The sequence below is a fragment of the Agelaius tricolor genome, unplaced genomic scaffold, assembly GCF_023055355.1.
Source record: "Agelaius tricolor isolate 1412-34295 unplaced genomic scaffold, bAgeTri1.0.p SCAF_142, whole genome shotgun sequence".
In the NCBI taxonomy this organism is placed as follows: domain Eukaryota; kingdom Metazoa; phylum Chordata; class Aves; order Passeriformes; family Icteridae; genus Agelaius; species Agelaius tricolor.
In genome coordinates, this window is record NW_027269402.1 from 114,033 (window position 1) to 141,771 (window position 27,739).

Sequence of the window (27,739 nt, forward strand, 5' to 3'; positions counted from 1 at the left end):
CCCGGTCACGTGATGTTATCCCCTCCCTTTACCCCGGTCACGTGACGTCATACACGCCGGCTTCCGATCACGTGATGCTATCACCGCCCATTCCCGGTCACGTGACGCCGTTCCCGCCCTTTCCCCCGGTCACGTGTCCCGCCCTCTCCCATTCCAAGATGGCGGCGCCCTCCCTCAGCCGCGCTGCCCTCGGCGCCCCCCGGGTTTTGGGGCCTCCCGGGGCTCCCCGGGCCCGGCCCCGCGCCTGGAGCAGCGGGACCCCCTCAGCCGGGACCCCTCCGGCCGGGGAGAGCCCCGGGAGCCCCGCGTGGGACGGGCCCGAGCGGGCGAGGCTGCGGGGCCGGGAGCAGAGGGAGAAGCGGCAGCGGCTGAGGAGGGAGAGAGGGGCGGTGCGGGAGAAGGTGCGGACTGGGAGAGGCTTGGGGATGGGCTGGGAAAGGGTTAAAGGGGGATTTGGGGTCACTGGTTTGTACTGGGAGGGACTGGGAAAGGGGGTTTTGGGGGGATTTGGGGTTACTGGTTTGTACTGGGAGGGACTGGGAAAGGGTTAAAGGGGGATTTGGGGTTACTGGTTTGTACTGGGAGGGGATTGGGGGGGATTGGGAGGGACTGGGAAAGGGTTCAAGGGGGATTTGGGGTCACTGGTTTGTACTGGGAGGGACTGGGAGGGGATTGGGGGGCATTGGGGAGGGACTGGGAGAGAGACTGGGGGGACTGGGAGGGACTGGGAGAGGGTTGGGAATGGGCTGGGAAAGGGTTCAAGGGGGATTTGGGGTCACTGGTTTGTACTGGGAGGGACTGGGAGGGGATTGGGGGGCACTGGGAGGAACTGGGAAAGGGTTAAAGGGGGATTTGGGGTTACTGGTTTATACTGGGAGAAACTGGGAGACCGTGACGAGCGCTGGTTTGTACTGGTGTGGGTTGGCTTGGACTGGATTTAGGTGATCTCTACTGGTTTATACTGGTCTATACGGGTTTATACTGGTCCATACTGATTTATACTGGTCCGTACTGGTCCATACTGGTCTATACTGGTCTATACTGGTCTATACTGGTTTATACTGGTTTATACTGGTCCCGCAGGAGCCGCAGCCCCTCCCCAAGGGCTGGAGCCCCCAGGCTGAGCTGCAATATCAGCACCCGCTGGGCCCCGATGGCAAAAAGGGTAAAAATTGGGGACATTTTGGGACATTTTGGGACATTTTGGGTGTCCCCAAGGGGGGGGGGGGGTGGTGGCCCTGCCACCCCCTCTGAGGTGACACCTGGGGACAGCCCTGGCCCAGGACAGGCGTGCTCTGGGTGAATTTTGGGGTGATTTTGGTGAATTTTGGGTGGATTTTCAGCAGTTTTTGGGGTATTTTTGGGGTGGATTTTTGGGTGGGCTTTTTGGGATTTTTGGGGTGAATTTTGAGTATTTTAGGGTGATTTTGGGGTGGATTTTTGGGTGGATTTTTTGGGATTTTTGGGTGGACTTTTAGGTGGATTTTTGGGTGGATTTTTGGGGTGAATTTTGAGTATTTTAGGGTGATTCTTGGGTGGATTTTTGGGTGGATTTTTGGGATTTTTGTGTGGATTTTTGGGTGAGCTTTTTGGGATTTTTGGGGTGAATTTTGAGTATTTTAGGGTGATTCTTGGGTGGATTTTTGGGGATTATTGGGTGGATTTTGGGGTGGATTTTGGGTGAATTTTGAGCAGATTTTGAGGTGATTTTTGGGTACTTTGGGGTGGATTTTTGGGTGGATTTTTGGGGTGAATTTTGAGTATTTTAGGGTGATGTTTGGGTGGATTTTTTTGGGATTTTTGGGGTGGATTTTTGGGTGAATTTTGAGCAGATTTTGGGTGGGTTTTTGGGTATTTTGGGGTGAATTTTCGGGTGGATTTTTGGGTATTTTGGGTGGATTTTTGTGTAGATTTTTTTGGGGATTTTGGGGTGAATTTTCGGGTGGATTTTTGGGTATTTTGGGTGGATTTTTTTGGGATTTTTGGGTGGTTTTTTGGGATTTTTGGGTGGATTTTTGGGTATTTTGTGTAGATTTTTTTTGGGGATTTTTTTGGGGGGGGTTTTGTGGCCCCTCCCCCCCCCCTGAGGTGCCCCCTGGGGCCGCAGCCACGGCCGTGCCCCTCCCCCCCAGGTACAGCCCCCGCTACGTCGAGGCCGCTTGGTACCAATGGTGGGAGAGGGGCGGGGCCTTCAGACCCCGCCCACCCGGACAGGTGAGAGAGGGGGGGGGGGACCCCAAAAACCACCGGGGGAGGGACCCAAAATTATCTGGGGGGGGGGGGGACCCAAAATTCACTGGGGGGGACCCCAAAATCACCTGGGGTGGGGTAAGAAATGACCTGGGGGGGTCCCAAAAATCACCTGGGGGGGGTCCCAAAAATCACCTGGGGGGGTCCTCAAATTTACCTTGGGGAGGGACCCAAAAATCACCTGGGGGGGCCCCCAAAATCACCTGGGGGGGGTCCCAAAAATCACCTTGGGGGAGCCCAAAATTACCTGGGGAGGGGTAAAAATCACTGGGGGGGGGGGACCCAAAAATCACGTGGAAGGGACCCCAAAATCATCTGAGGAGCCCCAAAACCACCTGGGAGACCCCAAGATCACCTGGGGAGCCCCAAAATCATCTGGGGGTCCCAAAACCACCTTGGGAGGGGTCCAGCCCCACCTGGGGGGGTCCATCCCCACCTTGGGGGGGTTCATCCCCACTTTGGGGGGTCCAGCCCCACCTTGGGGGGTCCAGCCCCACCTGAGGGACCCCAAAACCACCTGGGGAGGGTTCAAAACACACCTGGGGAGCCCCAAAACCACCTGGGAGACCCCAAAATCACCTGAGGAGCCCCAAAACCACCTGGGGAGGGTCCAGCCCCACTTTGGGGGGGTTTCAGCCCCACCTTGGGGGGTTCAGCCCCACCTGAGGGACCCCAAAACCACCTGGGGGACCCCAAAGCCACCTTTGGGGGGGTCCAGCCCCACCTTGAGGGGTTCATCCCCACCTTGGGGGGTTCATCCCCACTTTGGGGAGGGGGTCCAGCCCCACCTTGGGGGTGCCCCTCCCCCCCCCAGCCCCATTTTTCCCCTCCCCCAGGCCCCGGGGGGGGCCCCGGTGCTGAGCCTGGTGCTGCCCCCCCCCAACGTCACCGGGTCCCTGCACCTGGGCCACGCCCTGAGCGTCAGCCTGCAGGACGCGCTGGTGCGCTGGTACGGGGGGGAAAATGGGGGGATTTGGGGGAAATTGGGGGTTCAGAGGGGGTTTGGGGGGGTTGAGAGGGGTTATGGGGAGATTTGGGGGGGATTTGGGAGGTTTGAGTGGAGTTATGGGGGGATTGGGGGGGTTTGAGTAGGGTTTGGGGTGAGTTTGGGGGGATTTGAGAGGAAGTTTTGGGGGGTTTGAGTGGGGTTTGGGGGGATTTGGGGGAATTTGGGGGGGATGTGGGGGGTTCAGAGGGGGTTTGAGTGGGGTTTGGGGGCATTTTGGGGGGTTTGAGTGGGATTTTGGGGTGAGTTGGGGGGCATTTGAGGGGTTTGAGTGGGGTTATGGGGGGTTTGAGTGGGGGTTTTGGGGAGTTTGAGTGGGGTTTGGGGGGATTTTGGGGGGTGTGAGCGGGATTTGGGGTGAGTTTGGGGGGATTTTGGGGGGATTTGAGGGGTTTGAGTGGGGTTATGGGGGGATTTGGGGGGTTGAGAGGGGATTTGGGGGGGTTTGAATGGGATTTGGGGGGTTTGAGTGGGGTTTGGGGTTATTTTGGGGAGATTTGGGGGGGTTTTGGGGGGAGTTGGGGGGATTGAGTGGGGTTTGGGGGGTGTGAGTGGGGTTTGGGGGGATTTTGGGGGGGATTTGAGGGGTTTGAGTGGGGGTTTTGGGGAGTTTGAGTGGGGTTTGGGGGGATTTTGGGGGGTTGAGAGGGGGTTTGGGGGGATTTTGGGGGGTTGAGAGGGGGTTTGGGGGGATTTTGGGGGGGATTGAGTTGGGTTATGGGGGGTTTGAATGGGGTTTGGGGGGATTTGGGGGGTGTGAGTGGGGTTTGGGGAGATTTGGGGGGGATTTGGGGCGTTTGAGTGGAGTTTGGGGGGATTTGGGGGGATTTTGGGGGGTTTGAGTGGGATTTGGGGGGATTTTGGGGGGGATTTGTGGGGTGTGAGTGGGATTTGGGGGGATTTTGGGGAGATTTGGGGTGAGTTTGGGGGGGTTTGAGTGGGGTTTGGGGGGTCTGGGGGGGTTGAGAGGAGGTTTTGGGGGTTTGAGTGGGGTTTGGGGGGATTTGGGAGGGATTTGGGGGGGTTTGAGTGGGGTTTGGGGGGATTTTGGGGGAATTTTTGGGTGGGATTTGGGGTCAGTTTGGAGGCATTTGAGAGGGATTTGGGGGAGGGATTTTGGGGGGCAGCTGGGAAGGTTTGATGGGGATTTGGGGAAATTTTGGAGGGGTTTGAGTGAAATTTGGGGGATTTAGGGGGGTCTGGGGGGTTTGAGTGGGGTTTGGGGGACTTAGGGGGGTTTTTGGGGGGTTTTTGGGGTGTATTTTGCAGGATTTTGGGGATTTGTTTTGGGGTTATTTTGGGGCTGTTTTGGGAATATTTGGGGTTTTTTGGGGCTGTTTTGAGATTACTTTGGGTTTTTTTTGGGGTGTTATTTGGGGTTTTTTGGGGGATTATTTTGGGGTTTTTTTGGGGGATTATTTTGGGTTTTTTTGGGTGCAGGCGGAGGATGCAGGGCTGGGACGTCCTGTGGGTGCCGGGCACCGACCACGCTGGCATTGCCACCCAGGTGTGTCCCCAAATGTCCCCAAATCCCCCCTGAACATCCCCATGCTGGCATTGCCACCCAGGCGTGTCCCCAAATGTCCCCAAATGTCCCCAGATCCCCTCTGACCATCCCCACGCCGGCATTGCCACCCAGGCGTGTCCCCAAATGTCCCCAAACTGTCCCCAAACTGTCCCCAAATCCCCTCTGAACATCCCCACGCTGGCATTGCCACCCAGGTGTGTCCCCAAATGTCCCCAGATCCCCTTCCTGATGTCCCCAATGTGTCCCCAAATGTCCCCAAACTGTCCCCAAATGTCCCCAGATCCCCCCTGAACATCCCCACGCTGGCATTGCCACCCAGGTGTGTCCCCAAATGTCCCTAAATCTTCCTGAAATGTCCCCAAATCTGCTTGCCCTGGCCCCAGGGCTGTCCCCAACGTCCCCAATGTGTCCCCATTGTCCCCAATGTGTCCCCAATGTGTCCCCAATGTCCCCAATGTGTCCCCATTGTCCCCAGGCCATCGTGGAGCGCTGGCTGTGGCAGCCCCGGGGCTGTCCCTGATGTCCCCAATGTGTCCCCAATGTGTCCCCATTGTCCCCAATGTCCCCAATGTGTCCCCAATGTCCCCAGGCCATCGTGGAGCGCTGGCTGTGGCAGCCCCAGGGCTGTCCCCAATGTGTCCCCAATGTCCCCAATGTGTCCCCATTGTCCCCAGGCCATCGTGGAGCGCTGGCTGTGGCAGCACTGGGGATGTCCCCAATGTCCCCAATGTCCCCAATGTGTCCCCATTGTCCCCAGGCCATCGTGGAGCGCTGGCTGTGGCAGCACAGGGGGCTGTCCCCAATGTGTCCCCAATGTGTCCCCAATGTGTCCCCAATGTCCCCAATGTGTCCCCAATGTGTCCCCAATGTCCCCAGGCCATCGTGGAGCGCTGGCTGTGGCAGCACAGGGGATGTCCCCAATGTGTCCCCAATGTCCCCAATGTGTCCCCATTGTCCCCAATGTGTCCCCAGGCCATCGTGGAGCGCTGGCTGTGGCAGCACTGGGGATGTCCCCAATGTGTCCCCAATGTGTCCCCAATGTGTCCCCAATGTGTCCCCATTGTCCCCAGGCCATCGTGGAGCGCTGGCTGTGGCAGCAGCGCCGGCAGCGCCGGCAGGACCTGGGCCGGGCCGAGTTCGTGCGCGAGGTTTGGCGCTGGAAGGAGCGGTGAGGGGACACTGGGGACACCTTGGGGACATTGGGGACCCTTGGGGACACCTTGGGGACATTGGGGACACCTTGGGGACCCTTGGGGACATTGGGGACACCCTGGTGTCCCCCCAGGCACGGGGAGCAGATCCTGCAGCAGCTGCGGGCGCTCGGGGCCTCGCTGGACTGGAGCCGCTGCGCCTTCACCATGGACCCCGTGAGTGCCACCAAATGTCCCCAAAGTGTCACCAGCCTGTCCCCAAAGTGTCACCAGAGTGTCCCCAAAGTGTCACCAGAGTGTCCCCAAACCGTCCCCAAAGTGTCACCAAAGTGTCCCCAAAGTGTCACCAAACTGTCCCCAGACCATCCTCAAAGTGTCCCCAAGCTGTCCCCAAGTGTTCCAAATGTTCCCAACTCTCCCCAAACTGTCCCCAGAATGTCCCCAAAATGTCCCCAAACTGTCCCCAAGGGTCCCTGAGCTGTCCCCAAGTGTCCCCAAGTGTTCCAAACGTTCCCAACTCTCCCCAAAGCATCGCAAAACTGTCCCCAAAGTGTCCCCAAAGTGTCCCCAACGTGTCCCCAGACCATCCCCAAAGTGTCCCCAAGGGTCCCTGAGCTGTCCCCAGCTGTCCCCAAGTGTCCTGAGTGTCCCTAAATGCTCCCAACTGGCCCCAAAGCATCCCGAAAATGTCCCTAAGCTGTCCCCAAAACTGTCACCAACTGTCCCCAGTGTGTCCCCAACTGTCCCCAAGCGTCCCCAACTCTCCTGAACTGCCCCCAAACTGTCCCCAAACCGTCCCCAAACCCCCCCAAAGTGTCCCCAAACCTCCCCCAAAGTGTCCCCAAGTGTCCCCAAAGTGTCCCCAGGTGTCCCCAGCTGTCCCCGTGGTGTCCCCAGGGTTTCTCCCGCGCTGTCACCGAGGCCTTCGTGCGTCTCTTCGAGGCCGGGCTGATCCGCAGGGACCAGAGGGCGGTGACCTGGAGCTGCGCCCTGAGATCGGCATTGGCTGATATTGAGGTGTCCCCAAATGTCCCCAATGTCCCCAATGTCCCCAAATGTCCCCAAATGTCCCCAATGTGACCTGGAGCTGCGCCCTGAGATCGGCACTGGCCGATATTGAGGTGTCCCCAATGTCCCCAATGTCCCCAAATGTCCCCAGTGTGACCTGGAGCTGCGCCCTGAGATCGGCACTGGCCGACATTGAGGTGTCCCCAAATGTCCCCAAAATGTCCCCAAATGTCCCCAATGTCCCCTGGAGCTGCGCCCTGAGATCGGCACTGGCCGATATTGAGGTGTCCCCAAATGTCCCCAAATGTCCCCAAATGTCCCCAATGTCCCCTGGAGCTGCGCCCTGAGATCGGCACTGGCCGACATTGAGGTGTCCCCAAATGTCCCCAAATGTCCCCAGTGTGACCTGGAGCTGCGCCCTGAGATCGGCATTGGCCGACATTGAGGTGTCCCCAAATGTCCCCAAAATGTCCCCAAATGTCCCCAATGTCCCCTGGAGCTGCGCCCTGAGATCGGCACTGGCTGATATTGAGGTGTCCCCAAATGTCCCCAATGTCCCCAAATGTCCCCAATGTCCCCAGTGTGACCTGGAGCTGCGCCCTGAGATCGGCACTGGCCGATATTGAGGTGTCCCCAATGTCCCCAAATGTCCCCAAATGTCCCCAATGTCCCCAAATGTCCCCAATGTCCCCTGGAGCTGCGCCCTGAGATCGGCATTGGCTGACATTGAGGTGTCCCCAATGTCCCCAAATGTCCCCAAAATGTCCCCAATGTCCCCAAATGTCCCCAGTGTGACCTGGAGCTGCGCCCTGAGATCGGCATTGGCCGACATTGAGGTGTCCCCAATGTCCCCAAATGTCCCCAAATGTCCCCAGTGTGACCTGGAGCTGCGCCCTGAGATCGGCACTGGCTGATATTGAGGTGTCCCCAAATGTCCCCAAATGTCCCCAATGTCCCCAAATGTCCCCAAATGTCCCCAATGTCCCCTGGAGCTGCGCCCTGAGATCGGCATTGGCTGACATTGAGGTGTCCCCAAATGTCCCCAATGTCCCCAAATGTCCCCAATGTCCCCTGGAGCTGCGCCCTGAGATCGGCATTGGCTGACATTGAGGTGTCCCCAAATGTCCCCAAATGTCCCCAAATGTCCCCAATGTCCCCTGGAGCTGCGCCCTGAGATCGGCATTGGCTGACATTGAGGTGTCCCCAATGTCCCCAAATGTCCCCAAATGTCCCCAATGTCCCCCCAGGTGGAGCCCCGTGTCCTGACGGGTCCCACGGCGCTGAACGTCCCCAACTGTCCCCACCCCGTCACCTTCGGCGTCCTCGTCACCTTCGCCTACCCCGTGGAGGGGGACGACGGTGGGTGGCACTGGGGACATTGGGGACACTGGGGGTGGCACTGGGGACACTGGGAATGGCAATGGGGACATTGAGGGTGGCACTGGGGACACTGGGAATGGCAATGGGGACATTGAGGGTGGCACTGGGGACAGCATTGGGGACACTGGGGGTGGCACTGGGGACATTGAGGGTGGCACTGGGGACATCCTGAGCATCACCTGGGTGTCACCTGAGCGTCCCCAACGTGTTCCCAACGCGTCCCCAATGTCCCCTGGGTGTCCCCAATGTCCTCTGGGTGTCCCCTGAGTGTCTCCTGGTGTCCCCTGAGTGTCTCCTGGTGTCCCCTGAGTGTCCCCCGGTGTCACCTGGGTCTCCCCTGGGTGTCCTTTGGTGTAACCTGAGTGTCCCCTGGGTGTCCCGTGGCTCTTGCCCGGGTGTCCCCAATGTGTCCCCAATGTCCCCTGGGTGTCCCCTGGGTGTCCCATGGCTCTCGCCCGGGTGTCCCCAATGTGTCCCCAATGTCCCTTAAGTGTCCCCTGGTGTCCCCTGAGTGTCCCCAATGTCCCCTGGGTGTCCCCCGGGTGTCCCCTGAGTGTCCCTTGGTGTCCCCCGGGTGTCCCCTGAGTGTCCCCTGGTGTCCCTTGGTGTCCCCTGAGTGTCCCCTGGTGTCCCCAGGGCTGGAGGTGCCGGTGGCCACCACGCGCCCTGAGACGCTCTTTGGGGACGTGGCCGTGGCCGTGCACCCAAGGGACCCCCGATACCTGGTGAGGGGCGGGGCTTAACCTGGGGGCGGGGCTGAGTCAGGGGGCGGGGCTTCACTGGGATGGGAGGGGCTGAGCCTGGGGAGGGGCTTCATTGTTATGGGCGGGGCTTTGTTGGGATGGGCAGGGCTTCTTTGGGATGGGAGGGGCCTCATTGGGATGGGCGTGGCTTCTTTGGGATGGGAGGGGCCTCATTAGAATGGGCGGGGCATCTTTGGGATGGGCGGGGCCTTGTTGGGATGGGCAGGGCTTCATTGGGATGGGCGGGGCTTTGGATGGGCGGGACTCCCTAAATTTATGGGGATGGTGGGCGTGGCTCCCCTGCAGGGCAGCCATTGGCTGTCCAGGTTTAGCCCCTCCCCTTTTCTGTGCATCCATATAAGGGTAAAGAGGCGGCGCTTGGGGTAAAGGGGGGTGGAGCTTCATTGCTGTGGGCGTGGCCAATGGCTGGGCGGCGCCATCTCACAGCCAGGCAGGGATTGGTCTGGAATGGCTCCACCCACAAAGGGGCGTGGCTTACCCGGAGGATCTTAAAGGGTTAGGGTTAGGGGGCGTGGTTTGGGGGCGTGTCCCCGTCTGACCACGCCCCCTCAGCACCTGCAGGGCCGGCGGGTGAGGCACCCGTTCAGCGGGGCCCTGCTGCCCGTGGTGAGCGACCCCAGCGTGCAGCCCCAGCTGGGAACCGGTGAGGAACTGGGAGGGACTGGGAGGGACTGGGGGGGACTGGGGGGGACTGGGAGGGACTGGGATAAACTGGGAGGGACTGGGATGGGATTGGGAGGGACTGGGATAAACTGGGAGGGACTGGGAGGGGATTGGGATAAACTGGGAGGGACTGGGACGGGATTGGGAGGGACTGGGAGGGGTTAAAGGGGGACTGGGAGGGACTGGGATGGGACTGGGATGGGATTGGGAGGGACTGGGATGGACTGGGAGGGGTTAAAGGGGGACTGGGAGGGACTGGGACGGGACTGGGAGGGACTGGGACAGACTGGGAGGGACTGGGAGGGGTTAAAGGGGGACTGGGACAGACTGGGATGGACTGGGATAAACTGGGAGGAGACTGGGAGGGACTGGGAGGGGACTGGGTTGACACTGGGTGACAGGAGGTGACAAACAGGTGACACGGGTGTGCCCCAGGTGTGACCCTGCCCTGTCCCTGTCCCTGTCCCCAGGTGCGGTCAAGGTGACCCCCGGGCACAGCCCCCAGGCCCTGTAGGTGACACTGGGTGACAATAGGTGACAAACAGGTGACCCAGGTGTCACCCAGGTGTGTCCCTGTCCCCAGGTGCGGTCAAGGTGACCCCTGGGCACAGCCCCCAGGCCCTGTGGGTGACACTGGGTGACAATAGGTGACAATAGATGACAAACAGGTGACACAGGTGTGCCCCAGGTGTGACCCTGCCCTGTCCCTGTCCCCAGGTGCGGTCAAGGTGACCCCCGGGCACAGCCCCCAGGCCCTGTAGGTGACACTGGGTGACAATAGATGACAAACAGGTGACACAGGTGTCACCCAGGTGTGCCCCAGGTGTGACCCAGGTGTGTCCCTGTCCCCAGGTGCGGTCAAGGTGACCCCCGGGCACAGCCCCCAGGCCCTGTGGGTGACAATAGGTGACAATGGGTGACAATAGATGACAAACAGGTGACACAGGTGTGTCCCTGTCCCGTCCCTGTCCCCAGGTGCAGTCAAGGTGACCCCCGGGCACAGCCCCCAGGCCCTGTAGGTGACAATAGATGACAATAACTGACAATAGGTGACAAACAGGTGACCCAGGTGTGTCCCTGTCCCCAGGTGCGGTCAAGGTGACCCCCGGGCACAGCCCCCAGGACCTGGCCCTGGCCCGGGCCCACGCGCTGCCGCTGCTCTCGGTCATCGCCGACGACGGCACCTTGTGTCCCCCGGGAGGGGGGTGGCTGCAGGTACGGCCCCAAAACCACCCCAAAAACCGCCCCAAATGGCACCAAAAATCACCCCAAAAACCGCCCCAAAGGGCCCCAAAACTCACCCCAAAAATGGCCCCAAAATGGCCCCAAAGGGCCCCAAAAACCACCCCAAAGGGCCCCAAAATTGCCCCAAAAATGGCCCCAAAAAGGCCCCAAAAATCACCCCAAAGGGCCCCAAAAATCACTCCAAAAATCACCCCAAAAACCACCCCAAAGGGCCCCAAAATGGCCCCCAAATGGCCCCAAAAATCACCCCAAAAATGGCCCCAAAAATTACTCCAAAAACCACCCCAAATGGCCCCAAAATGGCCCCAAAAACCACCCCAAAGGGCCCCAAACTGGCCCCAAACCCCCCCCCCAAAGGGCCCCAAAATGGCCCCAAAAATTACCCCAAATGGCCCTAAAAATGGCCCCAAAGTGGCCCCAAAATGGCCCCAAAAACCACCCCAAAGGGCCCCAAAAGCGGCCCCAAAAATTACCCCAAATGGCCCCAAAGTGCCACAAAAATCACCCCAAAGTGTCCCAAAAAATGATCCCAAAAATGACCCCAGACTGGGCCCAAAAATGACCCCAAATTGACCCAAAATGGCCCCAGAGTGTCCCCAAAAATGACCCCAAATTGTCCCCAAACGACTCCAAAAATCACCCCAAAAATGACTCCAAGGTGTCCCCAAACTGTCCCCAAAAATGACCCCAAAAGGGCCCAAACCTGGCCCATGTCCCCAATCCCCCAATGTCCCCTCATTGTCCCCTCCCTGTCCCCAATGTCCCCAAGCCCCTCAATGTCCCCAATGTCCCCCCATTGTCCCCAATCCCCCCAATGTCCCTCAATGTCCCCAACATCCCCAATGTCCCCAGTCCCATTTTTTCCCTTTTTCCCCCCATTTTTTCCCATTGTCCCCAATGTCCCCTCAATGTCCCCGATGTCCCCAATCCCATTTTCCCAATTTCCCCCCATTTTTTCCCATTGTCCCCCCAATGTCCCCAATGTCCCCGATGTCCCCAGGGTGTCCCCAGGTTCGAGGCCCGTGCTCAGGTGGTGGCAGCGCTGGCCCAGCGGGGGCTGCTCCGGGGGGTGACGGATCACGCCATGACCCTGCCCCTGTGCAGGTAACACACACCTGGTGTCACCAATGTCACCAATGTCACCTCAGGTGTCACCAATGTCACCAATGTCACCCACGCCATGACCCTGCCCCTGTGCAGGTAACACACACCTGGTGTCACCAATGTCACCTCAGGTGTCCCCAATGTCACCCATGCCATGACCCTGCCCCTGTGCAGGTAACACACACCTGTCCCAGGTGTCCCCAAGTGTCCCTAATGTCCCCAATGTCACCCACGCCATGACCCTGCCCCTGTGCAGGTAACACACACCTGTCCCAGGTGTCCCCAATGTCACCTCACCTGTCCCCAAGTGTCCCCAGTGTCCCCAGTGTCACCCACGCCATGACCCTGCCCCTGTGCAGGTAACACACACCTGGTGTCCCCAGTGTCCCTGAGGTGTCCCAGATGTCCCCCAGCTGTCCCTCAGGTGTCCCCAATGTCCCCCGGGTGTCCCAGGTGTGTCCCAGGTGTCCCTCAGGCATCCCTCAGGTGTCCCCAATGTCCCCCAGGTGTCCCAGGTGCCCCTCAGGTGTCCCCAATGTCCCCCAGGTGTCCCCCAGGTGCCCCCTCAGGTGTCCCCAATGTCCCCCAGGTGTCCCAGGTGCCCCTCAGGTGTCCCCAATGTCCCCCAGGTGTCCCCCAGGTGCCCCCTCAGGTGTCCCCAATGTCCCCCAGGTGTTCCCCGGTGTCTCCTCAGCTGTCCCAGGTGTCCCCAGCTGTCCCCCAGGTGTCCCCCAGGTGTCCCCAGGTGCCCCCTCAGGTGCCCCCCCAGGTGTCCCCCAGGTGTCCCTCAGGTGTCCCTGTCCCCGCAGCCGCTCCGGTGACGTCGTCGAGTTCCTGCTGAAGCGCCAATGGTTCCTCACCTGCGGGGACATGGCCAGGGAGGCGCTGCAGGTGAGGACACCTGGGGGGGGTGACACACCTGGGGACACCTGGGGGGGGGTGACACACCTGGGGACACCTGGGGACACCGGGGGGGGGGGGGGGGGGGTGACACACCTGGGGACACCTGGGGGGGGTCACACACACACCTGGGGACACCTGGGAACACCTGGGGGGGTCACACACACACCTGGGGACACCTGGGGAGGTCACACACCCCTGGGCACACCTGGGGGGGGTCACACACACACCTGGGGACACCTGGGGGGGTCACACACACACCTGGGCACACCTGGGGGGGTCACACACACACCTGGGGGGGTCACACACACACCTGGGGGGGTCACACACACACCTGGGGGGGGTGACACACCTGGGGACACCTGGGGACACCTGGGGGGGGTCACACACACACCTGGGGACACCTGGGAGGGGTCACACACACACCTGGGCACACCTGGGGACACCTGGGTGCCCAGCAGGTGACATTTGGGGGGGATTTGGGGACATTTTGGGGGGGGTCTCTCTCACCTGGGGGGATTTGGGGACATTTTGGGGGGGGTCTCTCTCACCTGTAGTGACATTTGGGGACATTTTGGGGGGGTCTCTCTCACCTGGGGGTCTCACCTGTGGTGCCATTTGGGGACATTTTGGGCTCTCTCTCACCTGTGGTGCCATTTGGGGACATTTTGGGGGTCTCTCTCCTCTCACCTGTTCCAGGCGGTGACGTCGGGGCGGCTCCGCCTGGTGCCCAAATTCCACGAGAAAAACTGGAAAAGCTGGATGGAGAGCGCGGGGTGAGGGGCGGGGCCTCGGGGTGAGGGGGCGGGGCTTCACTGAGGGGGCAGGGTCAGGTGAGGGGCTCAGTATTGGTGGGCGTGGTCTCAGCTGTTGTGGGAGGGGTCTCAGGTGTTGGGGGCAGAGTCTCAGCTGTGGTGGGTGGGTCCCAGTTGTTGTGGGTGGAGCCTCATGTATGATGGGCGTGGTCTCAGGTGTAGTGGGCGTGTCCCACGTGTAGTGGGTGTGGTCCCAGGTGTGGTGGGCGTGGTCTTGGGAGTGGTGGGCGTGGTCTCACAGTGATAGGCGTGTCCCAGATGTGGTGGGTGTGGTCTCAGATGTGATGGACATGTCCCAGGCATGGTGGGTGTGGTCTCAGGTGTGGTGGGCGTGTCCCACGTGTAGTGGGCGTGGTCTCACCAGTGATGGGCATGTCCCAGATGTGGTGGGTGTGGTCTCAGAAATGGTGGGTGGGGTCTCAACAGTGGTGGGCGTGGTCTCAGGTGTGGTGGGCATGTCCCAGACGTGGTGGGCGTGGTCTCCCCAGCAGCGGGCGTGTCCCAGGCGTGGTGGGCGTGGTCTCCCCAGCAGTGGGCGTGTCCCAGACGTGGTGGGCGTGGTCTCCCCAGCAGTGGGCGCGTCCCAGGCGTGGTGGGCGCGTCCCAGGCGTGGTGGGCGTGGTCTCCCCAGCAGTGGGCGTGTCCCCAGCCGTCCCCTCCCTCCCCCTCGCAGGGATTGGTGCCTTTCCCGCCAGCTCTGGTGGGGTCACCGCGTCCCCGCCTACCAGGTGAGGCCTGGCCCCGCCCCCCGGGGGGGTCCCCCAGGTGCCCCCGAGGATGAGGAGGGTGAGGATGAGGATGAGGATGAGGATGAGGAGGGGCCGTGGTTCGTGGGGCGCAGCGAGGCCGAGGCCAGGGCGGCGGCCGCGAGGGCCCTGGGCTGCCCCGCCCGGGAGCTGCACCTGCGGCAAGGTGAGAGCTTTGGGGTTTTTTGGGGATTTTTTGGGGTGTTTTATTGGGGTTTTTTTGGGGTTTTTTATTTGGTTTTTTTGGGGATTTTTATTGGGGTTTTTTATTGGGGTTTTTTTTGGGTTTTTGGGGTTTTTTATTGGGGTTTATTGGGGTTTATTGGGGGTGTTTTATTGGGTTTTTTTCGGATGTTTTATTTGGGTTTTTTGGGGCTTTTTTGGGGTTTTTTGGGGTTTTTTAATTTGGGTTTTTTGGGGTATTTTGTGGTTTTTTTTGGGGTGTTTCATTTGGGGTTTTATTTGGGTTTTTTGGGGATTATTTTGGGTGTTTTATTTGGGTTTTATTTGGGGTTTTTGGGTTTTTTTTGGGTTTTTTAATTTGGGTTTTTTGGGGTTTATTGGGTTTTTTTGGGGGGGTTTTATTTGGGTTTTTTTGCGTTTTTTTTGGGGGGCGTGTTATTGGGTTTTATTGGGGTTTTTTATTTGGTTTTTTTGGGTTTTTTTGCGGTTTTTTGGGGCGATTTTATTCGGGTTTTATTCGGGTTTTTTGGGGATTATTATTTGGGTTTTTTGGGGATTTTTGGGGGTATTTTATTTGGGGTTTTTTTGGGTTTTTTGTGTTTTTTTATTTGGGTTTTATTGGAGTTTATTGGAATTTTTGGGGGTGTTTTATTGGGGTTTTTTGGGGTGTTTTATTTGGGTTTTTGGGGATTTTTATTTGGGTGTTATTTGGGTTTTTTGGGGTTTTTTAATTTGGGTTTTTTGCGGTTTATTGGGATTTTTTTGAGGTGTCTTATTGGGGTTTTTTGGGGGTCTTTTATTTGGTTTTTTTGGGGGGTTTTATTTGGGTTTTATTTGGGTTTTTTGGAGATGTTTTATTTGTGTTTTTGGGGGAGGTTCATTGGGGTTTTTTGGCAATGTTTTATTTGGGTTTTTTGGGGGTGTTTTATTGGGGTTTTTTGGGGGTGTTTAATTGGGTTTCTTTGGGGTGTTTTGGGGTGGTTTTATTTGGGATTTTTGGGTTTTTTTGGGGGGTTTTTTATTGGGTTTTTTTGGGCTTTTTTGGAGGTGTTTTATTTGGCTTTTTTGGGGGATTTTTTGAGTTTTTTGGGGGCTTTAAATGTGACCTTTGGGTGACATTTGGGGACATTTCCCTGTCCCCAGACCCCGATGTTTTGGACACCTGGTTCTCCTCCGCCCTCTTCCCTTTCGCCGCCCTGGGCTGGCCCGACCAGGTGAGACCCCAAAAAATCCCCAAAATATCCCCCAAATATCCCCCAAAATATCCCCCAAATATCCCCCAAAATATTCCCAAAATATCCCCCAAAATATCCCCCAAAATATCCCCAAATATCCCAAAATATCCCAAAATATTCCCCAAAATATTCCCAAAATATCCCCCAAATATCCCCCAAAATATTCCCAAAATATCCCCCAAAATATTCCCCAAATATCCCCAAATATCCCCAAATATCCCCCACATATCCCCCAAATATCCCCAAATATCTCAAAAAAATCCCCGAAATATCTCCAAAATATCCCCAAAATATCCCCCAAATATCCCCCAAATATCCCCCAAATATCCCCAAAAATCCCCAAAAATATCCCCCAAATATTCCCAAAATATCCCCCAAATATCCCCCAAATATCCCCAAACATCCCAAAATATCCCAAAATATCCCCAAATTATCCCCAAACATCCCCAAAATATCCCCAAAAATCCCCAAAATATTCTCCAAATATCCCAAAATATCCCCAAAATATCCCCCAAAATATCCCCAAAATATCCCCAAAATATCCCCAAAAAATCCCCAAAAAATCCCCAAATATCCCCAAAATATTCCCCAAAATATCCCCAAATATCCCCAAAATATCTCCCAAATATCCCCAAAAAATCCCCAAATATCCCCCAAATATCCCCCAAATATCCCCAAAAAATCCCCAAATATCCCCAAAATATCCCCCAAAATATCCCCCAGATATCCCAAAATATCCCCCAAAATATCCCCAAAATATCCCCAAACATCCCCAAAAAATCCCCAAAAAATCCCCAAAATATCCTAAAAAATCCCCAAAAAAATCCCCAAAATATCCCCAAAAAATCCCCAAAAATCCCCAAAAATATCCCCCAAATATTCCCAAAATATTCCCAAATATTCCAAAATATCCCCCAAAATATCCCCAAAATACCCCCAAATATCCCCCAAAATATCCCCCAAAATATCCCAAAATATCCCCAAAAATCCCCAAAATATCCCCAAATATCCCCCAAATATCCCCCAAATATCCCCAAATATCCCCAAAAAATCCCCAAAAAATCCCCAAATATCCCCCAAATATCCCCCAAATATCCCCAAAAATCCCCAAAAATATCCCCCAAATATTCCCAAAATATTCCCAAATATTCCAAAATATCCCCCAAAATATCCCCAAATATCCCCAAAATATCCCCAAAATATCCCAAAAAATCCCCAAAAAAATCCCCAAAAAATCCCCAAAAATCCCCAAATATCCCCAAAATGTCCCCTTGACGTCCCCAATGTCCCTTTGTGTCCCCAGAGCGCCGATTTTGGCCGTTTTTACCCCAATTCGCTGCTGGTGACGGGCAGTGACCTCCTGTTCTTCTGGGTGGCCAGGATGGCCATGCTGGGCCAGCGGCTGACGGGGCAGCTGCCCTTCACACAGGTCACTGGCCCCAAATGTCCCAAAATGTCCCCAAAATGTCCCCAAGTGTCCCCAAATGTCCCCGAGGGTCCCGAAATCCCCAAATTCCCAAGGGTTGGGTCAAGTTTTGGGGTTTCTCGTTGGGTTCTGGGGCTTCTCGTTGGGTTCTTGGTGTCCCCAAGGGTCCCCAGGTGTCCCCAAATGTCCCCAAGGGCCCCCAGGTGTCCCCAAGTGTCTCTGAGGGTCCCCAGGTGTCCCCAAATGTCCCCAAGGGTCCCCAGGTGTCCCCAAGGGTCCCAAAATCCCGAAATTCCCAAGGGTTTGGTTGGGTTTTGGGGTTTCTCGTTGGGTTCTTGGTGTCCCCAGGTGTCCCCAGGTGTCCCCAAAGGTCCCAAAATCCCCAAATTCCCAAGGGTTGGGTCAAGTTTTGGGGTTTCTCGTTGGGTTTTGGGGTTTCTCATTGGGTTCTTGGTGTCGCCAAGGGTCCCAAAATGTCCCCAGGTGTCCCCAAGGGTCTCCAGGTGTCCCCAGGGGTCCCTAAAGGTCCCAAAATTCCCAAAGGTTTGGTCGGGTTTTGGGGTTTCTCGTTGGGTTTTGGGGTTTCTCATTGGGTTCTTGATGTCCCCAAATGTCCCCAAGGTTCCCCAGGGGTCCCCAAGGGTCCCAAAATCCCCAAATTCCCAAAGGTTTGGTTGGGTTTTGGGGTTTCTCGTTGGGTTCTTGGTGTCCCCAGGTGTCCCCAAGTGTCCCCAGATGTCCCCAAGTGTCCCCAAGGTTCCCCAAGGGTCCCCAAGGGTCCCAAAATCCCCAAATTCCCAAAGGTTTGGTTGGGTTTTGGGGCTTCTCGTTGGGTTCTTGGTGTCCCCAAGTGTCCCAAAATCCCCAAATTCCCAAGGGTTGGGTCAAGTTTTGGGGTTTCTCGTTGGGTTCTTGGTGTCCCCAAATGTCCCCAAGTGTCCCCAAAGGTCCCAAAATGTCCCCAAGGGTCCCCAGGTGTCCCCAGGTGTCCCCAAAGGTCCCAAAATGTCCCCAGGTGTCCCCAAAGGTCCCAAAATCCCCAAATTCCCAAGGGTTTGGTTGGATTTTGGGGCTTCTCGTTGGGTTTGGGGGTTTCTCATTGGGTTCTTGGTATCCTCTAAGGGTCCCCAAATGTCCCCAGGTGTCCCCAGGTGTCCCCAAGGGTCCCCAAATTCCCAAGGGTTGGGTCACGTTTTGGGGCTTCTTGTTGGGTTTTGGGGTTTCTCGTTGGGTTCTTGGTGTCCCCAGATGTCCCCAAGTGTCCCCAAGGGTCCCCAAATGTCCCCAGGTGTCCCCAAGGGTCCCCAAGGGTCCCGAAATCCCCAAATTCCCAAGGGTTGGGTCAAGTTTTGGGGTCTCTCGTTGGGTTCTGGGGCTTCTCGTTGGGTTCTTGGTGTCCCCAAGGGTCCCCAGGGGTCCCCAAATGTCCCCAAGGGCCCCCAGGTGTCCCCAAGTGTCTCTGAGGGTCCCCAGGTGTCCCCAAAGGTCCCAAAATCCCCAAATTCCCAAGGGTTTGGTTGGGTTTTGGGGTTTCTCGTTGGGTTCTTGGTGTCCCCAAATGTCCCCAGGGGTCCCAAAATCCCCAAATTCCCAAGGGTTTGGGTCAAGTTTTGGGGCTTCTCGTTGGGTTCTTGGTGTCCCCAGGTGTCCCCAAGTGTCCCCAGATGTCCCCAAGTGTCCCCAGGTGTCCCCAAGGGTCCAAAAATGTCCCCAAGGGTCCCCAAAGGTCCCAAAATTCCCAAATTCCCAAGGGTTTGGTTGGGTTTTGGGGTTTCTCGTTGGGTTCTTGGTGTCCCCAAATGTCCCCAAGGGTCCCCATCCCCATTTTTGGGGTCCCCATCCCCATTTTTGGGGTCCCCGATCCCATTTTCGGGGTCCCCATCCCCATTTTTGGGCTCCCTGATCCCATTTTTGGGCTCCTTTTCCCCGTTTTTGGGCTCTTTTTCCCCATTTTTGGGGTCCCCGATTCCATTTTCGGGCTCCTTTTCCCCGTTTTCGGGCTCCTTTTCCCCATTTTCGGGCTCCTTTTCCCCATTTTTGGGGTCCCCGATTCCATTTTTGGGCTCCTTTTCCCCATTTTCGGGGTCCCCATCCCCGTTTTTGGGGTGCCAGTGTCCGGTGCCCCCCCAGGTGCTGCTGCACTCCCTGGTCCGGGACCCCCAGGGCCGCAAGATGAGCAAATCCCTGGGGAACGTCATCGACCCCCGCGACCTCATCGGGGGCGCCACGCTCCAGGTACCCCAAAAACCCCGACCCTAAAACCCCCAGACCCAAAAAACCCCACCCCAAAATACCCCAGACCCAAAAAACCCCGACCCAAAAACCCCCAGACCCAAAAAACCCTGACCCAAAATACCCCAGACCCCAAAAAACCCTGACCCCAAATACCCCAGACCCAAAAAATCCCGACCCGAAATACCCTGGAACCCCCAGACCCAAAAAACCCCGACCCAAAATACCCCAGACCCAAAAAACCCTGACCCCAAATACCCCAGACCCAAAAAATCCCGACCCAAAAACCCCCAGACCCAAAAAACCCCGACCCGAAAACCCCCAGACCCAAAAAACCCCGACCCAAAATACCCCAGACCCAAAAAACCCCGACCCGAAAACCCCCAGACCCAAAAAACCCCGCCCCAAAATACCCCAGACCCAAAAAACCCTGACCCGAAATACCCCAGACCCAAAAAACCCCGACCCGAAATACCCCAGACCCCAAAAAACCCTGACCCCAAATACCCCAGACCCAAAAAATCCCGACCCGAAATACCCTGGAACCCCCAGACCCAAAAAACCCCGACCCAAGATACCCCAGACCCAAAAAACCCCGACCCGAAATACCCTGGAACCCCCAGACCCAAAAAACCCCGACCCAAAATACCCCAGACCCAAAAAACCCTGACCCCAAATACCCCAGACCCAAAAAATCCCGACCCAAAAACCCCCAGACCCAAAAAACCCCGACCCGAAAACCCCCAGACCCAAAAACCCCCAGACCCAAAAAACCCTGACCCGAAAACCCCCAGACCCAAAAAACCCCGACCCTGGAACCCCCAGACCCAAAAACCCCCAGACCCAAAAAACCCCGCCCCAAGATACCCCAGACCCAAAAAACCCCGACCCTGAAACCCCCAGACCCAAAAAACCCCGACCCGAAATACCCTGGAACCCCCAGACCCAAAAAACCCCGCCCCAAAATACCGCAGACCCAAAAAAAACCCAAAAACCCCAGACCCAAAAAACCCTGACCCGAAAACCCCCAGAGCCAAAAAGCCCCGACCCGAAAAAACCCCAAAACCCCCAGACCCAAAAAACCCCGCCCCGAAAACCCCCAGACCCAAAAAACCCAACCCCAAAACCCCCAGACCCAAAAAACCCAACCCCAAAACCCCCAGACCCAAAAAACCCCAACCCAAATACCCCAGACCCAAAAAACCCCAAAAACCCCAGACCCAAAAAACCCCGACCCGAAATACCCTGGAACCCCCAGACCCCAAAAAACCCCGACCCGAAATACCCTGGAACCCCCAGACCCCAAAAAACCCCGACCCAAGATACCCCAGACCCAAAAAACCCCGACCCTAAAACCCCCAGACCCAAAAAATCCCGACCCAAAAACCCCCAGACCCAAAAAACCCTGACCCAAAATACCCCAGACCCAAAAAACCCCGACCCGAAAAACCCTGGAACCCCCAGACCCAAAAATCCTGACCCCAAAAACCCCAAAAAAAAACCCCAAAATTCCTCGGGCCCGGGGCAGTTCTGTGGTGATTTTGGGGTCGTTTTGGGGTTGATTTTTGGGTGGATTCGGGGCAATTTTTAGGGTGATTTTTAGGGTGATTTCGGGCTGATTTTGAGGTTATTTTGGGGTTTTTTGGGGTCATTTTTTGCTGATTTTGAGGTAATTTTGGGGCTGGTTTTGTGGGGGTTTTGGGGTGATTTTGGGGCCAATTTTGGGGTTGATTTTGGGCTGATTTTGGGGTCATTTTGGGCTGATTTTGGGGTGATTTTGAGACCATTTTGGGCTGATTTTGGGGTTGATTTTGGGCTGATTTTGGGGTGATTTTGAGACCATTTTGGGCTGATTTTGGGGTTGATTTTGGGCTGATTTTGGGACTGGTTTTGGGGTAATTTTGTGGGGGTTTTGGGCTGATTTTGGATGGGATTTTAGGGCTGATTTTGGGGTAATTTTGTGGGGATTTTGGGGTGATTTTGAGACTATTTTGGGGTGATTTTGGGACTGGTTTTGGGGTAATTTTGTGGGGGTTTTGGGGTGATTTTGGGGTAATTTTGGGCTGATTTTGAGGTAATTTTGTGGGGGTTTGGGGGTGATTTTGGATGGGATTTTGGGGACTATTTTGGGGTGATTTTGGGGCTGATTTTGGGGCTGATTTGGGGTTTTTTCCTCCCCCAGGAGCTGCAGGAGAAGCTCCAGACCCAAACCCTGGACCCGCAGGAGCTGCGGGCGGCCCAGGAGGGGCAGGTGGGACCCCCAAAATCCCCCCCAAAATCCCCCCAAATTCCCCCAAATTCCCTCTGAGCCCCCCAAAATTTCCCTAAATGACCCAAAATGACCCAAAATCCCCCAAAATTGCCCCAAATCCCCCCCAGAGCCGTCAGTTCCCGCAGGGGATCCCCGAGTGCGGCGCCGACGCCCTGAGGCTGGCGCTGAGCAGCCACAACGCCCACGGTGAGACCCCCACCCAAAATGCCCCAAAATCCCCCCAAAATCCCCCCAAAATACCCCAAAATCCACCCAAAATACCCCCAAAATACCCCCAAAATACCCCAAAATCCACCCAAAATACCCCCAAAATACCCCAAATCCCCCCAAAATACCCCAAAATCCCTCTGGGAACCCCCAAAATCCACCCAGGGACCCCCTGGCCCTGAGCAGCCACAACGCCCACGGTGAGACCCCCACCCCAAATACCCCAAAATACCCCAAATACCCCCAAAATACCCCAAAATCCACCCAAAATCCCCCCAAAATACCCCAAAATACCCCAAAATCCACCCAAAATACCCCAAAATCCACCCAAAATACCTCCAAATCCCTCTGGGACCCCTCCCCAAATCCCCCTGAACCCCAAAATCCACCCAGGGACCCCCAAAATCCCCCCCAGGATCTCCCCTGGCGCTGAGACCCCCACCCCAAATACTCCAAAATCCCCCCAAAATACCCCAAAATCCCTTTGGGACCCCTCCCCAAGTGTCCCTGAACCCCAAAATCCACCCAGGGACCCCCAAAATCCACCCAGGGACCCCCAAAATCCCACTGGGAACCCCTCCCCAAATCCCTCTGGGACCCCCCCAAAATCCAACCAGGGACCCCAAAATCCCCCCAGGGACCCCAAAATCCACTGGGACCACTGGGAATACTGGGAGAAGCTTCTGGGGGTTTTGGGGGGTCCTGGGGGGGGGGTCCTGATGGTTTTGGGGGGTCCTGGGGGATTTTGGGGGGGGTCCTGAGGGTCCTGGGGGATTTTGGGGGGGGTTCTGAGGGTCCTGGGGGGTTTTAGGGGGTCCTGGGGTGGGTCTGAGGGTCCTGGAGGGTCCTGAGGGTTTTGGGGGATTCTTCGGGGGGTCCTGGGTGGTTTTGGGGGGGGTTCTGAGGGTCCTGGGGGATTTTGGGGGGGGTTCTGGGGGGTTTTGGGGGGTCCTGGGGTGGGTCTGAGGGTCCTGGAGGGTCCTGAGGGTTTTGGGGGATTCTTCGGGGGGTCCTGGGTGGTTTTGGGGGGGTCCTGGGGATTTTGGGGGGTCCTGGGTGGTTTTGGGGGTCCTGGGGGGTCCCAGTGCCCCCCCCGACCCCAATTTCCGCCCCCCCCAGGCCCCGAAATCCGGGTGGGCGTGGCCTCGGTGCTGGCCCAGCGCCGCTTCTGCAACAAAATCTGGAACGCGCTGGGGTTCGTGCTGAGGGCGGGGCAGGGGCGCGGGGAGCCCCCAAAACCCCCCGAGGAGGTAAAAGGGGACCCCAAAAACCCCCCAAAAACCCCCCAAAAACACCCCAAAAACACCCCAAAAACACCCCAAAAACACCCCAGGGACCACAAAAACACCCCAAAAACACCACCTGAAAACCCCAAAATTACCCCAAAAACACCCCAGGGACCCCAAAAACCTCAAAATTACCCCAAAAACACCCCAAAAACACCCCCTGGAAACCCCCTGAGGAGGTAAAAGGGGACCCCAAAAACCCCCCAAAAACACCCCAAAAACACCCCAGGGACCCCAAAAACCTCAAAATTACCCCAAAAACACCCCCTGGAAACCCCCTGAGGAGGTAAAAGGGGACCCCAAAAACCCCCCAAAAACACCCCAGGGACCCCAAAAACACCCCAAAAACACCACCTGAAAACCCCAAAAACACCCCAAAAACACCTCAGGGACCCCCCTAAACCCCCCAAAAACACCTCAGGGACCCCCCCGAGAGCCCCCGAGGAGGTAATGGGACCCCAAAAACCCCAAAATTACCCCAAAAACACCCCAGGGACCCCAAAAACCCCAAAATTACCCCAAAAACACCTCAGGGACCCCCCCTGAGAGCCCCCGAGGAGGTAACGGGGACCCCAAAAACCCCAAAATTACTCCCTGAAAATCCCCAAAACATCCCCAGATCACCCCAATTTTGTGGGGTTTTATCCCCAGATCACCCAAATTTCCTGGGTTTTGCCCCCAAATGTCCCAAATTTCCCATTTTTTTGCCCCAAATTCCTCGTTTCTCACCCCAAATGACCCAATTTCCCCGTTTTTCACCCCAAATTCCCCTTTTTTCACCCCGATTTCCCCGTTCCAGGTGCTCCAGGTGGCCCCCATGGACCGGTGGCTCCTGGCCCAGCTCTGAGCCCCCTCCCCAATCCCAGATCACCCCAAATTCCCCGTTTTTCACCCCAGATGCCCCAAATCCCCCGTTTTTCACCCCAAATTCCCCGTTTTTCACCCCAAATTCCCTGTTTTTCACCCCAAATGCCCCAAATTTCCTGTTTTTCACCCCAAATGACCCAATTCCCCTTTTTTCACCCCAATTTCCCCGTTTTTCACCCAAATTCCCCATTTTTCACCCCAGCTGCCCCCATTTCCCCATTTTTCACCCCAATTTCCCCGTTTTCACCCCAAATTCCCCGTTTTTGTCCCCAAATGACCCAAATTCTCCATTTTTCACCCCAATTTCCCCATTCCAGGTGCTCCAGGTGGCCCCCATGGACCGCTGGCTCCTGGCCCAGCTCTGAGCCCCCTCCCCAACCCCAGATCACCCCAAATTCTCTATTTTTGACCCCAAATTCTCCGTTTTTCACCCCGATTTCCCCATTTTCACCCCAAATTTCCCGTTTTCACCCCAAATTCCCCATTTTCACCCCAATTTCCCCATTTTCACCCCAATTTCCCCATTTTCACCCCCATTTCCCCGTTTTTCACCCCGATTTCCCCGTTTTTCACCCCAATTTCCCCATTTTTCACCCCAGCTGCCCCCATTTCCCCGTTTTTCACCCCAATTTCCCCATTTTTCACCCCAAATGACCCAAATTCTCCATTTTTCACCCCGATTTCCCCGTTCCAGGTGCTCCCAGAGGCCCCCATGGACCGGTGGCTCCTGGCCCGCCTGGCCGGGGCCGTGGCCGAGTGCGGCCGCAGGTTGGAGGCCCTGGAGGTTCACGGGGCCGTGGCCGCCGTGCAGAGCTTCTGGCTGCGGAGCTTCTGCGACGTTTACCTGGTATGGGAGCCCAAAAAATGACCCAAAATCACCCAAAAACACCCCAAAAACTGCCCTGAAAATCACCCAAAAACTGCCCCAAAAAACACCCCGAAACCGCCTTAAAAATCACCCCAAAACTACCCCAAAAATTACCCTGAAACTACCCCAAAAATTACCCCAAAACCACCCCAAAAATTACCCCAAAACCACCCTGGGATTTCTGTCCCAATTTTGGGATTTCTCTCCCAATTTCACAATTTCTGTCCCAATTTCACGATTTCTCACCCCAATTTCGGCATTCCCTTCCCCAGGAGGTGGCCAAGGTGTCGCTGCAGTGCCCGCGGCTCCGTCCCGGCGCCCAGGCCACGCTGGCGGCCGCAGCCGAGCTGGGGCTGCGCCTCCTGGCCCCCTTCGCCCCCTTCGTGGCCGAGGAGCTCTGGCAGCGCCTGCCCCGCGCCGCCCCCGCGCCCCCCAGCGTCAGCCTGGCCCCCTTCCCCGAGCCCGCCCGACTGGTGAGCACTGGGAGCAACTGGGGGACACTGGGAGCCAATGGGAGACACTGGGAGCCAATGGGAGACACTGGGAGCAACTGGGAGCCAATGGGAGCCAATGGGAGACACTGGGAGCCAATGGGAGCAACTGGGAGCAACTGGGAGCCAATGGGAGCCACTGGGAGCCAATGGGAGCAACTGGGAGAAAATGGGAGCAACTGGGAGACACTGGGAGGCACTGGGAGCCAATGGGAGCAACTGGGAGCCAATGGGAGCCAATGGGAGCAACTGGGAGCCAATGGGAGCAACTGGGAGACACCGGGAGCCAATGGGAGACACCGGGAGGGCGTTCGGGGGCCACTGGGAGCCAATGGGAGCAACTGGGAGCCAATGGGAGACACTGGGAGGGCGTTCGGGGGCCAATGGGAGCAACTGGGAGATACTGGGAGACACTGGGAGCCAATGGGAGCAACTGGGAGGCACCGGGAGTCACTGGGAGCCACTGGGAGCTCCTGTGTGGTTTTTTTGGTGTCCCCGGGGGTCTCACCCCCCCCGTTTCCCCCACCCCAGGCCCACTGGCGCTGCCCCGAGCTGGAGGCGCGGGTGGCGGCCATGTTGGAGCTGGTCCGGGCCGTGCGGGGGCTGCGCGAGACCCTCAGGCTCGGGGGGGCCGCGAGACCCCCAGGTGAGCCCCGGGGGGGACGGGGCTGCGGCTCCCAGCATGCCCTGGGGTGGGCGGGACTACAAATCCCAGCATGCCTTGGGGAGGGGGAAAAAATGGCCGATCATATGTAAACTACCAATCCCAGCATGCTTTGGGGGAGACAAAATGGCGGATCATATATAAACTACAAATCCCAGCATGCTTTGGGGGAGGGGGGGAAAAAATATGGCGGATCAGATATGGACTACGAATCCCAGCATGCTTTGGGTGAGACAAAATGGCCGATCATATGTAAACTACCAATCCCAGCATGCTTTGGGGAGACAAAATGGCGGATCATACACAGACTCCAAATCCCAGCATGTTTTGCGGGATACAAAATGGCGGATCGTATATAAACTACAAATTCCAGCATGCTTTGGGAGGAAACAAAATGGCCGATCATACACAGACTCCAAATCCCAGCATGTTTTGCGGGAGACAAAATGGCGGATCATATAGAAACTACAAATCCCAGCATGCCCTGGGGGAGCCAAGATGGCTGCCATGGGCGGGAACTGCAAGTCCCGTCACGCCTTGGGGAGTGTCCATATCCCAGCGCGCCCCTTCCTGCCCCAAAATGGCGCCCTAAAATGGCGCCCCACGGTGGCAGCCATGTTGTGGGCGTGGTTTCCCCCCCTCAGTGCTGGTGCAGATCCCGGAGCCGGCTCATGATTGGCTGGAGCAGCTCGGCCCCGCCTTCCAGACGCTCTCAAGGGCGGGGCCTGTGGAGCTCCTCCCCTTGGGGGCGGAGCCGGGGCCGGGCTGGGCGGGGGCTAAGGCGGCTTCTGGAGCCTTCGTGCACCTGCGGATCCAGGTGAGGGCGGGGCCGGGCTCGGGGGCGGAGCTTGGGGGGCCCCAGGGGAGTTTTTGGGGTCCCCCAGTGACATTTTGGGGGTCCCGGGGAGGTTTTTGGGGTCCCTCAGTGACATTTTGGGGTCCCCCCAGGGCCTGGTGGATCTGGGGGGATTTTGGGGGTCCCAGGGGATTTTTGGGATCCCAGGGGTGTTCTTGGGGTCCCCCAGTGACATTTTGGGGGTCCCGGGGAGGTTTTTGGGGTCCCCCAGTGACATTTTGGGGTCCCCCCAGGGCCTGGTGGATCCCGACGCCGCCCGGGCCCAGCTCCGCTCCCGCCTGCGCAGCCTCAGGGGGGCCCAGCAGCACCAGGTTCGTTACGGGAGGAGCCTTAATTAGCAGCGTTAATTAGGCCGGGGGCGGGGGGGGCGGCCTCGTTAGGCTGCCCTCATTAACGCTCATTAACGCTCATTAATGGTCATTAATGGTCATTAACCCCTTCCTCCCCAGGCCCGAGAGGAGCTGGCCCGGCTGGAGCGGAGCCTGGAGGGGCTGGAGACCCCCGGGGACCCCCCCGGGGGGGGCTTAAATAAATGAATTAAAAATTATTTATGAGATAAATAAAGTGAATAAAATGAAATGAAGTGGTCTGG

The 27,739-nt window shown here is 57.2% G+C and overlaps 1 protein-coding gene across 5 annotated transcripts; it reads left to right on the forward strand.

The window, feature by feature from the left end:
• Positions 1 to 109: 109 nt before the first annotated feature.
• VARS2 (valyl-tRNA synthetase 2, mitochondrial) lies at positions 110 to 27,726 on the forward strand. 5 transcript variants are annotated; one of them, XM_071420440.1, is made up of 28 exons: positions 111 to 401; positions 1,084 to 1,165; positions 2,108 to 2,214; positions 3,087 to 3,199; positions 4,697 to 4,763; positions 5,855 to 5,952; positions 6,070 to 6,151; positions 6,833 to 6,952; positions 8,191 to 8,302; positions 8,960 to 9,048; positions 9,640 to 9,730; positions 10,838 to 10,965; positions 11,996 to 12,099; positions 12,909 to 12,990; positions 13,699 to 13,775; positions 14,488 to 14,726; positions 15,887 to 15,957; positions 17,282 to 17,407; positions 19,535 to 19,639; positions 21,819 to 21,887; positions 22,016 to 22,094; positions 23,235 to 23,365; positions 24,963 to 25,115; positions 25,409 to 25,609; positions 26,159 to 26,273; positions 26,936 to 27,108; positions 27,381 to 27,458; positions 27,597 to 27,726. In XM_071420440.1, exons 1-28 carry the CDS (start codon positions 159 to 161, stop codon positions 27,681 to 27,683), a joined length of 3,222 nt encoding a protein of 1,073 aa, XP_071276541.1. In that variant the 5' UTR covers positions 111 to 158; the 3' UTR covers positions 27,684 to 27,726. The 5 variants fall into 5 exon arrangements, with proteins under 5 accessions (XP_071276542.1, XP_071276541.1, XP_071276543.1 ...); XM_071420442.1 differs by lacking the exon at positions 5,855 to 5,952 and having other exon boundaries at positions 112 to 401; positions 2,133 to 2,214; positions 3,087 to 3,191; XM_071420441.1 differs by lacking the exons at positions 17,282 to 17,407; positions 19,535 to 19,639 and having other exon boundaries at positions 110 to 401.
• The last annotated feature ends 13 nt before the right edge of the window (positions 27,727 to 27,739 follow it).

Bases quoted from the DNA above. Each gene is read 5' to 3' on its own strand.
- VARS2 (XM_071420440.1), top strand. From the start codon at position 159: ATGGCGGCGCCCTCCCTCAGCCGCGCTGCCCTCGGCGCCCCCCGGGTT. The intron at 3,200-4,696 runs GTACGGGGGGGA...TTTTGGGTGCAG, and splicing joins CAGGACGCGCTGGTGCGCTG to GCGGAGGATGCAGGGCTGGG. The intron at 27,459-27,596 runs GTTCGTTACGGG...CTTCCTCCCCAG, and splicing joins GGGGGGCCCAGCAGCACCAG to GCCCGAGAGGAGCTGGCCCG.